At 37.9% G+C, this 13,848-nt stretch overlaps 1 protein-coding gene across 4 annotated transcripts in view; it reads left to right on the top strand.

Moving 5' to 3' along the window:
* The window catches only part of LOC125658082 (anaphase-promoting complex subunit 4-like), an 84,224-nt gene that overhangs the window by 40,822 nt on the left and 29,554 nt on the right, over positions 1–13,848 (top strand). For 3 of the 4 annotated variants that reach the window (XM_048889173.2, XM_056149647.1, XM_048889172.2), the window contains 5 exons: positions 5,585–5,682; positions 5,841–5,893; positions 7,906–7,944; positions 8,855–8,953; positions 13,332–13,421. In XM_048889173.2, coding sequence (XP_048745130.2) covers positions 5,585–5,682; positions 5,841–5,893; positions 7,906–7,944; positions 8,855–8,953; positions 13,332–13,421 — 379 coding nt within the window. The remainder of the gene's footprint in view (positions 1–5,584; positions 5,683–5,840; positions 5,894–7,905; positions 7,945–8,854; positions 8,954–13,331; positions 13,422–13,848) is intronic. The other variant, XM_056149648.1, reaches the window with a different exon arrangement.

Raw genomic sequence — 13,848 nt, 5'->3', positions numbered from 1 at the left:
ATAGTGCAGCTTTCAAACTTTGTTGTCTCTTCGGGATTGACAATTATTTACCGTCACTTTGCATGTACATACATGCGAGAGAGAGAGAGAGAAAGAGAGTCCTATTTCGATGTACAATGTCATTCGACAGGAGGAAAGAACATTGATCACTAAGTGTTAGCTTACAAGCATTCATGAATTTCAACTATTTAAAAGATTTGTATTTACAATATAGTGGAAACTTACAAGAGTGAGATTGGTGTTCATATTTGAATTCAATTAGAATTTTTTTTTTGAATTAATAGTTTGGGTTTGGACATAAAAAAATTCAATTGTAAAGTACTAAAAGTCTCTCAAGTTGCACGAAACTCTAAGTTTAACAATTCCTTCTTGATATTGGGATATACAAGCACGTAGCAATGTTTTTTAAAGTAGGGGAAGGGTCAGCCGGGGTTCACTTCGCACTTGCATTAAAATTGTTGACAAGCAATAAAGTACTTCTGTCGAAATCTCATTATCTTATAAATCGTAGGAGGGGGGATTAGTTCACTACACGTATTCTTCAATTCAGCACTTCCCTTGGGGATCCGGGTTAGAATAGGTACTCAGTAGCCCTTGCTTGTCATATTGGGACAGTCCTTCGGATGACACTGCAAAATCCGAGGTCCTGTGTCACAGCAGGTGTGGCACGAAAAAGATCCCCCCTGCTCATAGGCTGTAAGCTCCAAACATAGGCCTAAATCTTGCAGCCCTTCACCAACAATGGTGACGTCTCCATATTCAGTGAAATATTCTCGAGAGGGACGTTAAACAATATATGAAATTCATCAATCAATTCAGCACTTCAAACGCCTTTCATTACTACTTTAAAAAATGGGGAGGAGGCAGCAAATCAATCAAACTTTGCATGTAGAAGATATGGGATTTGTGTGTCAAAATAACGAAAAAGTAAATTGTAAAACGGGGATAGACCAGGCACCCTGCCCACCACAACCCCCTGTTTTAACATGCCTGGTATAACATTCACACAAAAAGATTTCTTCAGTAGAATACAGTTATCTGAGTACCAGAATTTAATTCTAAAAGTTTCCTTCTTTGTATATGTAATTAATGATTCTCCACAACAATCAGCAAATTTCATATTGAATTCCTATAAAGTCAGACAAAAAAAATTACGGGGAAATTTGTTGTCTTTCGTTTTTTTTTAAAGAGGCGATAGTCGCTAATTATCGTTTTGTCGTCTTTTCACCTCGAAATAACGAAAAGACGACAAATTCTAAAATGGCACAAATCAGTCACCACCCCATACCCAATTTCATTTTAAAAGTAATCCTGGAAACACTCTGTTTGAATTTGTGAATTTTAGCGCGCTATTTTGCACCTGTATCAATCTCGATCACTTGAAAGTTTATCATAACATAATGATGTTTGCACATAACATAATGATGTAACCACATAACATAAAGAAGTATCGGCATAACGTAATGATGTAACCACATAACATAAAGAGGCATCAACATAACGTAATGATGTTACTACATAACGTAATGATGTAACCACATAACATAATGATGTAACCACATAACATAAAGAAATATCAACATAACATAATGATGTAACCACATAACATAAAGAAATATCGACATAACATAATGATGTAACCACATAACGAAATGATGTAACCACATAACGAAATGATGTAACCACATAACATAAAGTGGTATCAACATAACATAATGGTGTTACCACATAACGTAATGATGTAACCACATAACATAACGCAGTATTAAGTCTTCCCCAGAAGACATGTGTCGCCTGCTAGTTCATTCTATATGTAATATATCACGTAAAAAATTCTAAGTCCCGGCAAACAGGAAGTTGATAAGCGACAGATTCGAAAATGTCTTACACAATACAGTTGGCCACACTGATGCTCTGTGCCAAATATCAGGGAGTTGCCCCATGTGGTTCTTGAGAAAACTGTGACAGAAATTTTTTGTGACGACGACGCAAGACGACGGATAGTGATCCCTATATGTCGCCACTGCGTGTAACGCAGGCGACACAATGATATAACCACATAACATAAAGAAATATCGACATAACGTAATGATGTTACCACATAACGTAATGATGTAACCACATAACATAAAGAGGTATCGACATAACATAATGGTGTTACCACATAACATAATGATGTAACCACATAACATAATGATATAACCACATAACATAAAGAATAGCGACATAACGTAATGATGTTACCACATAACGTAATGATGTAACCACATAACATAATGATATAACCACATAACATAATGATATAACCACATAACATAAAGAAATATCGACATAACGTAATGATGTTACCACATAACGTAATGATGTAACCACATAACATAATGATGTAACCACATAACATAAACATGTATCGACATAACATAAGGCTGAATTACACTATAAGGCAGAAACGGCGTTCCATAGAACTGAGAATCACTTATAATGTTATTTACTTTGTCCTACTGTAACAATCTTTGATTTATCACTGAGGTGAATAGCTTATCAAGACAACTTATAAGGGTTATTCCTCTATAATTATTCGGGTCATTACAAGCACCTTTCTTATAAATAGGTAAGATGTGTCCTTCTGACCATAACGCTGGAAAATAACCACTATCAAAAACTATATTAAACAATTTGTGTAAACAGGGAATAACTTCACTACACTGTAAACATATTTCATTTACAATACAATCTTCTCCACAACATTTATTACTTTTCAGCCTCTTCATACAATATTTTATTTCATCAAAGGATATAGGTACATCTAATTCTTCAAAAACAGCAGCCTGTACATTTTCACTAAAACTTTCGTTTAAATTTTGGTTTTCATGAGAGTCACAGAGCTTACGAAAATGATCTAAAAATTCTTCGCCATTTATATCACATTTTACATTAGGCTTCTTACTAAAACATTTATAAAATTCTCTCGGGTTATATTTTCTAAGGTAGTCCATCATATCACCTTCATGTTTCAAATACTGTCGTTTCAATCTAACTTCTAAATTTTATATGCTGATTTTTTACATACAAGATTTTTATGGTTCTTATCAGTCATAGACTTATTAAAACTAAAAAGATTGTTCTTGTAATCTGTGTACATTTTTTTACACGTATTATCGAACCATGGTTTATCAATCTTAACAGATCGATGATTATTGGTAACATCATTGTTAATTGATGAGCGAACGTCACAATAAGGCAATACGATATCATTAAGTAGAGTACTAAAATTCTCTACACAATCATTCATATCATATTGATTCAATATATTTACATCTAACTGGCTTAAAAGTTAATCTAAATTGTTCTTCAGAGAGGATTTTACTAAATCAGTATTACTATCGTTCCATCTGACAGACTTAACGTCTTTTCTGTATGAGACATTATTATAAGTACGAGTATTTGTTGTAGAATTACAAATCCGTGTCATCGTTAAATTCAATGTAAAAGATACGGGTGAGTGGTCAGAAAAAGTATTGAATTGTCCAGTTACAAATTCGGTCACATTTTTTATTCGGGAACCCTCAGTCAATAAATAATCAATAAGACTAGTGTCATTTGTATTAAAGAAGGAAAAATTACCATTCGGGTCACCTTGGTGTCTACCATTGACAACACGCATACCTGTAGTTTTACACAGATCAATGAGTTTTCTACCAAACTGATTGACTTGCTTATCTAAAGAACTACGTTTACTAAGGTTAACCGTTCTCGTCAGATCTGTAGTCAATTATAGCAGACAAAGTATCTGAAACAGTATTACCAATATCATCGTTTAATATGATATCATCTCTCATACCAATTCTTGAATTAAAATCACCAACTATAAAAATTTGGCCTTCAGATTTGTAGTTACAAATGGAGTCCTCAAGACTCTCAAACAAATCGATATCATCACTGTAAAACTTACTATTTCAGGCGGAATGTAACAACAAGCGAAAAACAGAGTTTGATCACATACAATGCCTAGATTAATTTTAATCCAGATTATGCTGTCATAAATATTTTCAATAACATCCACATTGTTACCAAAAAAAGATTTGTAAAAGATAACGATGCCCCGCCCCTACTATCAGGACGGGGAAAACTAATGTACTATAACCTGGTAAATCAAAAGTATCATCAGCTGTTACCCAGCATTCATACAGACAAACTAAATCAAACTTATTTACAAGTGTGACAAATTCAGGGTCATCTAATTTCTCACGCAGACCGCGACATATGTTCCACGAGATAATGGAAACAGAACTCTCCTTCCTGTCCTATGCCATCGGCTCGTGATCTGGATCCGCTCCCGGAGGATACACCCTGCGGCCATCAACGAACAACTTGTCAGTTATTAGTACAGCTTTTTTTATTTTCTGACCGTGTGCGTTTCCAAAGAGGAATTGGAGCATTTCGTCTTTCTTTAATTTCCTTTGGGAACTGTTCTTGTATACCGTATCTGGTATCCTTAAGGTTTTTACTAGAAAGACAAATTTTTTCACGGTCAACAAAGGAGTTAAACTTCACAACAATAGGTCGAGGTTTTCCCTGCTTGCGTTTTCCAAGACGATGCGCTCTCTTTATTTTAATGTCTCATGGATTTTCGATTTTTAATTCCTTTGCACATAAGTTCAGAATGAGCTCTTTTGGATCTTCTACTTCATCTTCCGGAAAACCAAAGAACAACAAATTGTCTCACATTGTGCGGCATTGAAGATCTAGATGAGATTCTTTGAGATCTAAATTTTGTTTTTTAAGAGTGCCAATTTCAGAATTAAGTAATTTAATATTTTTGTTAGCATCTTTTGTGGACAATTTTACGACATCTGTCTCCTTACCCAGGCTTTCAACTTGATCTGAAAGAAATTACATGCTGGTCTCAAAGTCAACTGATTTTTGCTCAAATTCCTTTAACTTTTTATCAAAGCCTGACATTTTAGTGTCCAGCGAAGAAATCTTTTTTCTGAGATCATCAAGAGTGGAAAGTCTAGAGATAACATAATCAAGCTTTTTTGAGTTTTCCAGTACAATGTATTGTAAGTCAGATCCGCCTCCGCCCGCATTACCAGGGAGGAATTGTGGATTAACTTGCTGAAACTGAGGGGACACAGATTGAGATAGAAATGCTGGATTGTTAGGAGCATATTGTTGATTATTTGGAACTAACTGTTGATTAGAAATGAAGTTGGGTTGCGAGTTATTAGATTGTGATGCCATGTTATCACTACTCACAGTTCCTTTGTTCTGCTTGCTTTTGTTGCGTTGTTTTTTCTTTGGAGGCTACTTGACAGAATCGGTACTTTGCATGTCCAAAATAATGTACTAAATCATTACCACTGAAATTCACTGAATAAATTGTCCCAGGTATGAATATAATGCAGTATAGCAGAGTCTATAAGTGCAAGAGATTTCCATTCTGGTGGAGCGACACAAAACACGTCCGCTCTCCTCTCCCATGCGACCACTACTCACTCCTGTATATACCTTTATTTTTAGATGAGGTGCTGTATAATACCTTTATTTTTAGATAATGAGGTGCTGTGGGTATTTTTTTTAGATAATGAGGTGCTATATCCGGTACAGAATACAAAGTCCTTGCTTCAGCTACAGGAGACACTGGACAGTTCCATTAACACTGCTCTTCATCAGCCTTCAGTTAGTACAGTCTTCTTCTTTATGTAATATAGATGTGATATTGATGGGAATGGAAGGAGGACGTTTTGAACATTTGATCTCATTGATAAAACAAAAGAATACAGATTTGAGGATATAGTCTCTGTATAAGTACTTGTTTTCAATGTTTATATTTTCAGACAGTTATTGGTCAGTCCATGAGATGTCTTTCATGTGTGAAATTGTTTGAACGGTTAGTTTAAATATCTTAAAGACAAAATTTGCTTAGTTTTTTTTTGTCCTGTGAGTTTCAAAGAATTTCAGCATTGACTTCTTCAGCATAAAAAATCCATGATGATAAGAGATCTATAACTATGAAATAATTTCACAACGATATACAGCTGTATACATTATTTTTCTATAAGATATATTCATTATTTTGCTATAAGATATATTCATTATTTTGCTATAAGTTAATATACATTATTTTGCTATAAATTTATATATTTCATTCTTGTTACCTTTGTAAAGGATGAGGTGAAACAGCAATTAGAGTTAGCCCCCTTTTCCGCCGTCAATAAAAGCAATTCTACTGTACAGAAGTTCAGATTTTATACATAGAGGCCACAGACGATGGCTTCTAAATAGTTTTAATAGTTCCCTTTGTTTTCTGTCACGAGGAATGTTGAAATATCAATTGATTTTTAAACCCTATAACAAGCAGTTTTGGTCATATTACTCCATCATGAATAATGATAAACAAAGTGGGCGGGTCTTAACACAAAGGACAACTTTCACTTTAGGAATATTATTATATAGATATCGTGCTTTCCTCGTTTACAAATCACGTGATATTATTTATCTAATTGTGTTAGAATCTTGATATTTTTTTTATTAAATGGAGGCTATGCATGATTTTCACTGAATACATATATGCTGCATATGTGATCAGTATTTTTAATGCATGCTACCGCGGTATTTATTTGTGGTGATGAAAGGTGATGATATTGCTAATACATGTACCTAAACACGTTATCAAAAGCACATTCGGTCATAAATACCGTCGCTTTTTGTCATTCAAATAGTTATTTTCAACTAAATACGGAAATTATATTGTTAACATACATTTCGTTCCAACCCTTTATTATATTGTGATGTACTAAATATATGTCACAAGTGCTCACAATAAATAAATAAATAAATAGAAAATAAAGACACATCCTCTCCTTTTCTCAGGCTCTTGATCGAATTTGCCTTAAAGCAAAATATGTTATAAATATCTGGGCTCGTATAATTATTTATGAAAATATCTTGATTATCTATTTTTTATATTTAAAAAAACACATGCTATGAAAATACATGTATATGTAGTATACACGTAAGTCTTTATGTTTTGATTAATTATATTACAGGTAAAATAATAAACCTGTAATGTGTAAAATTTTAATAAAGAAAGTGAAACCATACTAGTGCATTCCACTTTGTATATAATGTAAACAATGGAAATATAATCATTTGTTTAGAAAATTAAATTCAGAAACGTCAACTTATTTCTGTTAACGATGTGTACACATGTATATAAGTTAATTATTACAATTTATTAAAATTTAGTAAACAAAATATATATATATGTATACCGTGTGAATCGAATACACTCAGTTTACTAAAGTACATGACGTTGAAGGCGTGTTTATGTTCCTAAAATAGTGCACAATACATCCAAATCACGTGGTATCGTTCTTTTGTATAGAGCAAGCTACTCCAGGTAGGTCATCGAGTTCAAACAGGTTTCCACACTGGGGAGGCCTCTAGTGAAAATTTTGCTAATATTTTTCTTTAAATATCGACAATATGGGCTACGTTTATCACCATACGAAATTTAAAAGTTTATGATAATATGCAACCATATAAGCCTAAATTATTTAACTGTACCTAATATTGTCCATATATTTCCAGATCTGTAAAAGTATGGGCGGGGCCAAATTCCTATGGGAATTTCAGCTAATGAGGAAACCCCAAGCTAAACTCCGCATTATATACTGTTTGTGGCAAATTTAAATCATGAAAGTGCAAATGTTGATAAGTTGAATCATGTAAATTTTAACATGAAACAAGAAAATTCATTTTTAAAGATATATTGGGGGCCATTTCACTTCATCCTTTTCATTCGAAATAGCTAAAAGCGTATGATATTTTTCAATATTTATCTGATATTCTGTTGTTCACAAAGCATTTTAACATCTGAACTTTGTCTTTTTGAAACAGTGAAACAATAGATCCCAATTTCCGACTCAAAGTTTTTCAGTAAGTATAAGAACTGTATGTTATTTGATATGGGGGGGGGGGGGGGGGGGGGGGGGGGGGGCAGCGCTCCAAGTTGCGAGTAAAACGGTCGAATTTGAGACCAGAAAATTGATTTTGTGACTAAAGATTATAAATAAGTCACATTCTCACGAGTGGACAAATTCAGACATCCAGTGAAATTTTATCACGAAGATCGCAGGTTTGAATAAATATTTTTCAGTCTCGGTCAAAACAACGTTAAAGCAATCAAGGACGACGGAAAAACAAGATTTAAAGCATGCGTGTATGGGGAGGTTTAAAGCATGCGTGTATGGGGAGGTTTAAAGCATGCGTGATGGGGAGGTTTAGAGCATGCGTGTATGGGGAGGTTTAGAGCATGCGTGTATGGGGAGGTTTAAAGCATGCGTGTATGGGGAGGTTTAAAGCATGTGTGTATGGGGGAGGTTTAAAGCATGTGTGTATTATGGGGAGGTTTAAAGCATGCATGTATGGGGAGGTTTAAAGCATGCGTGTATGGGGAGGTTTAGAGCATGCGTGTATGGGGAGGTTTAGAGCATGCGTGTATGGGGAGGTTTAAAGCATGCGTGTATGGGGATTGCTGTTTTTATTGAATGATATCAAATTAAAAACACAACTTTCAAGTCTTATTAACAAATTCTTTTACCATGGCGAGTAGAAATTTTGTAATTGGCGACTAGAAATTTTAAATTGGCGACCAAAAATATTTCTAGGTTGCCATTTCGCAACCTGATAGCAAATGTGACTTGGAGCACTGGGGGCAGTTCCCAATACACCACTGTTGTACTTTAATACCAATAAGTTTGTACTCTTTATGTGGTAGATGATGAGAATTTAGCATGGTAAGTGATTGATCAAATTATCTATTGATTATCATTAAATGTGTGTTCAGATTCACAAACAATGAGAAGAGGATGGTTTACTGTGCATACACCCAGGCTGTCTTGCCGTGTGAGATGTGCATTCTGATCAGGTCCTGTACAGCCAGCAAGTGAGTAGATTGATACCTGTTGTGAAACAGCTGTGTAGTGGTCATCTAGATAAATAATGTACTGTGAAATTTCTAAATTTGGTGGTACATTCCTATCCATAATTTTGAACCTCCAAACAAGAAAAAGTAAACTACCATCAATTACAAAAATTATGACCCCATGACTCTTACTGTTCCTCCTCCTACAGGTGATACTCTCCCCTCCCCCTACAAGTGTTACTCTCCCCTCCCCCTACAGGTGTTACTCTCCCCTCCCCCTACAAATGTTACTCTCCTCTCCCCCTACAGGTGTTACTCTCCTCTCCCCCTACAGGTGTTACTCTCCTCTCCCCCTACAGGTGTTACTCTCCTCTCCCCCTACAAGTGTTAACGCTCCCTTCCCCCTACAGGTGTTACTCTCCTCTCCCCCTACAGGTGTTACTCTCCCCTCCCCCTACAGGTGTTACTCTCCCCTCCCCCTACAAATGTTACTCTCCTCTCCCCCTACAGGTGTTACTCTCCTCTCCCCCTACAGGTGTTACTCTCCTCTCCCCCTACAAGTGTTAACGCTCCCCTCCCCCTACAGGTGTTACTCTCCCCTCCCCCTACAAGTGTTAACGCTCCTCTCCCCCTACAGGTGTTACTCTCCTCTCCCCCTACAGGTGTTACTCTCCCCCCCTACAGGTGTTACTCTCCTCTCCCCCTACAAGTGTTAACGCTCCCCTCCCCCTACAGGTGTTACTCTCCTCTCCCCCTACAAGTGTTAACGCTCCTCTCCCCCTACAGGTGTTACTCTCCTCTCCCCCTACAGGTGTTACTCTCCCCCCCTACAGGTGTTACTCTCCTCTCCCCCTACAAGTGTTAACGCTCCCCTCCCCCTACAGGTGTTACTCTCCCCTCCCCCTACAGGTGTTACTCTTCCTTCCCCTACAGGTGTTACTCCCCCCCCCTACAGGCATTACTCTCCTCTCCCCCTACAAGTGTTACTCTCCTCTCCCCCTACAGGTGTTACTCTCCCCTCCCCCTACAGGTGTTACTCTCCCCTCCCCCTACAGGTGTTACTCCCCCCCTACAGGTGTTACTCTCCTCTCCCCCTACAGGTGTTACTCTCCTCTCCCCCTACAGGCGTTACTCTCCTCTCCCCCTACAGGTGTTACTCTCCCCTCCCCCTACAGGCGTTACTCTCCTCTCCCCCTACAGGTGTTACTCTCCTCTCCCCCTACAGGCGTTACTCTCCTCTCCCCCTACAGGTGTTACTCTCCCCCTACAGGTGTTACTCTCCTCTCCCCCTACAGGTGTTACTCTCCTCTCCCCCTACAGGTGTTACTCTTCTCTCCCCCTACAGGTGTTACTCTCCCCTCCCCCTACAAGTGTTACTCCCCCCTACAGGTGTTACTCTTCTCTCCCCCTACAGGTGTTACTCTCCTCTCCCCCTACAGGTGTTACTCTTCTCCCCCCTACAGGTGTTACTCCCCCCTACAGGTGTTACTCTCCCCTCCCCCTACAGGTGTTACTCCCCCCCCCCTACAGGCATTACTCTCCTCTCCCCCTACAGGTGTTACTATCCCCTCCCCCTTACAAGTGTTACTCCCCCCCTACAGGTGTTACTCTCCTCTCTCCCTACAGGTGTTACTCCCCCCCCCCTACAGGCATTACTCTCCTCTCCCCCTACAGGTGTTACTATCCCCTCCCCCTTACAAGTGTTACTCCCCCCCTACAGGTGTTACTCTCCTCTCTCCCTACAGGTATTACTCTCCCCCCCCCCCTACAGGTGTTACTCTCCTCTCTCCCTACAGGTGTTACTCCCCCCCCCCTACAGGTGTTACTCTCCCCCCCTACAGGTGTTACTCTTCTCTCCCCCTACAGGTGTTACTCTCCTCTCCCCCTACAGGTGTTACTCCCCCCTACAGGTGTTACTCTCCTCTCCCCCTACAGGTGTTACTCCCCCCCCTACAGGTGTTACTCTCCCCCCCCCCCCTTCAGGTGTTACTCTCCTCTCCCCCCTACAGGTGTTACTCTCCTCTCCCCCTACAGGTGTTACTCTCCTCTCCCCCTACAGGTATACTCTCCTCTCCCCCTACAGGTGTTACTCTCCCCTCCCCCTACAGGTGTTACTCTCCTCTCCCCCTACAGGCGTTACTCTCCTCTCCCCCTACAGGCGTTACTCTTCTCTCCCCCTACAGGTGTTACTATCCCCTCCCCCTTACAAGTGTTACTCCCCCCCTACAGGTGTTACTCTCCTCTCTCCCTACAGGTGTTACTCTCCTCTCCCCCTACAGGTGTTACTCTCCCCCCCTACAGGTGTTACTCTCCTCTCCCCCTACAGGTGTTACTCTCCTCTCCCCCCTACAGGTGTTACTCTCCTTTCCCCCTACAGGTGTTACAGTACCCGCAACGTTATTCTTGACATTCCTATCATGCGTGTATCCTATCGTATCGTGCGTGTATCCTATCGTATCGTGTGTATCCTATCGTATCGTGTTTTGTGTTTATCAGGTTTTCCGTTTTCTATCGTGTTTTGCGTTTATCAGGTCTATCGTGTTTTGCGTGTATCAGGTTTTCCGTTTATCATGAAAATCGTTTATCGTGTAGCTTCGGAAACTATCAGGATTGTATATTAAATCTAATGAAAAAGTACGATACTTTTCGAAAGCTTTATTCGTTTTGTTAAAGAAACTATTTTTAGGAATTGAGAAAAGACAATATATTTGAAGGAGAACATAAAGCTGTCGATTTTAAAACAGAAGAAGAGCTATTTATCTGTCCAGAGAGGGTGAAAATTTATCACAATTTCATTCTAAGTAATATGAAAAGTAGGCAGTGGTTTGCCGAGCAAACAGGGACAGTAAATCTGAAAGTTCCTTCATGTGCAGTTCATGAACATTTGCTTGTCTAGAAACAATTATTTGTAATTAACACTAACAGAGAAATAGGAAGTTCCGATTTGAAAGGAAAAATCAGTAAAGTACGTTGTTTATTACATATATTTTAATAAAGGCCCATTTTCTTCCGATTTTTTTTCCACCTGTGTTCTATTTATATACCCACCATTGAACTTGTGCACGTCTGTGTATCACCCGTGTTTTGACTGCAAACATTCTCAGGACATTGTATTTGACACATTTAGAAGATTAAGTTTTAAAAGGGTGCAAGGGTAGATACTGGAAATTAATACCGGGTTTGATGATTATTTGAATTTTTACATACTAAACACAATTTTTTAAGCGTTTCAAAATTGTGAATTTAAAAAAGCAGTGTTTTATTTATTTATTTTTTTCATAGTTTATTTATTTTTGTTATTAAGATATCAAATCAAATACATATGTTCCAATTACTTATGAATATCAATCATCACTCATCGTGTAGAAATATCTAACGTATGAATATTTGGTGTAATGCAGTGGATCTTTTTTAAAAGCGGTCATGATGAAAATAATTGTAATTGTTGAATGACCGGTGAACTTAGAGCTTGATGCAAAATAACCCCCTCCTCGCTACACATAAAATATTCCTTGGTTTATTTCACATTCAAGATAATAGACATTATAATTAGAGAGCTACTGAAGCATGATATCACAACATTATATTACATTTAATTAATTCACTGTATAATTTATATATTAAACATTATATAATTTTAGAATCATGGGAAATTCAAATAGATATCAAATAATGAATTAAATACCGTATACAGTTTAGTTTTCTGAATTTAGCTGTGATGGCGTAAAAAATTGAAATAAAAATATATTTTTAAAAGTACAACCGTGTATTAAGAAATTATACGTTTTAGGTGTATAATGAATATTGAAATCCTTCAGTATTATTACCAACATAATGTAATTATGTTATCGGTATCAAAATTTCGTTCTGTCTAAATTGATTCTAAATTTACAACATTTCTATCAGGTTTTGCGTTGATCGTGAAGATCGTTTATCATGTTTTGCATTTATCAGGTTTATCGTTTATCCTATCGTATCATGCGTGTATCCTACCATATCGTGCGTGTATCCTATCCTATCGTGCGTGTATCGTGTTCTATCGTTTATCATGTCAAGAATAACGTTGCGGGTACTGTACTCTCCTCCCCCCCCCCCCTACAGGTGTTACTCTCCTCACCCCCTACAAGTGTTACTCTTCCCTCCCCATATAGGTGTTATTAATTTTTGTCCATCTGTCTACAGTTTCTCATTTATCATCAAGCACCATATTAGTTCTAGTCATCAAACTTCACTTGAAGGGTCTTCATGACTTAAGGAAGAACCCTGATCAAAATAATATGGTTTACAGATGACATGTCATTTATTTGATTATTTTTGGAAAGACAGTTTACATTTGAAGACTATGCTTGTGAAATCGTTTTAAATTTTCATATGCAAGACACACTTTGATCTTTTTAAGGGAACGCTGTGCTGAGGCGGTGGCCATCAGAGTGGGTGCCTTAAGTCAGAGAGAACATAATGTGAGCAGTTTGTCAGAAGAAGAAGAAAGGTAGGACAGTATTTATTGTGGCCCTCACTTGAAATCTTTTTATCCTAAGATGGTTTATCAGACTATCGGTTATGTTGAGGAAGTATAGTCTGTGTGAATCTCCTCAGGCATCCCCCTGGATTGAGTTCACTGCAGGCCAATCAATATGCAGTCTTCACAGAAACTTTTAAAACTTGCTATCCAGTAGAACCATGGACTATCTTCATTTACTGGTCCACAGTCAACTGGTCCCCAGTCAAATTTACCAATCTACAGTCAACTGGTCCCCAGTCAAATTTACTGGTCCACAGTCAAATGTAATGATCCACAGTCAAATGTACCGATCCACAGTCAACTGGTCCCCAGTCAAATTTACTGGTCCACAGTCAAATGTAATGATCCACAGTCAAATTTATTTTTATGCCCCCGAGATCGAAGATCGCGGGGG

This window comes from Ostrea edulis, chromosome 9 (assembly GCF_947568905.1).
Source record: "Ostrea edulis chromosome 9, xbOstEdul1.1, whole genome shotgun sequence".
Taxonomy (NCBI): domain Eukaryota; kingdom Metazoa; phylum Mollusca; class Bivalvia; order Ostreida; family Ostreidae; genus Ostrea; species Ostrea edulis.
Note: the sequence above shows the minus strand (reverse complement) of the source record. Positions and strands in the feature narration are given on the sequence as shown.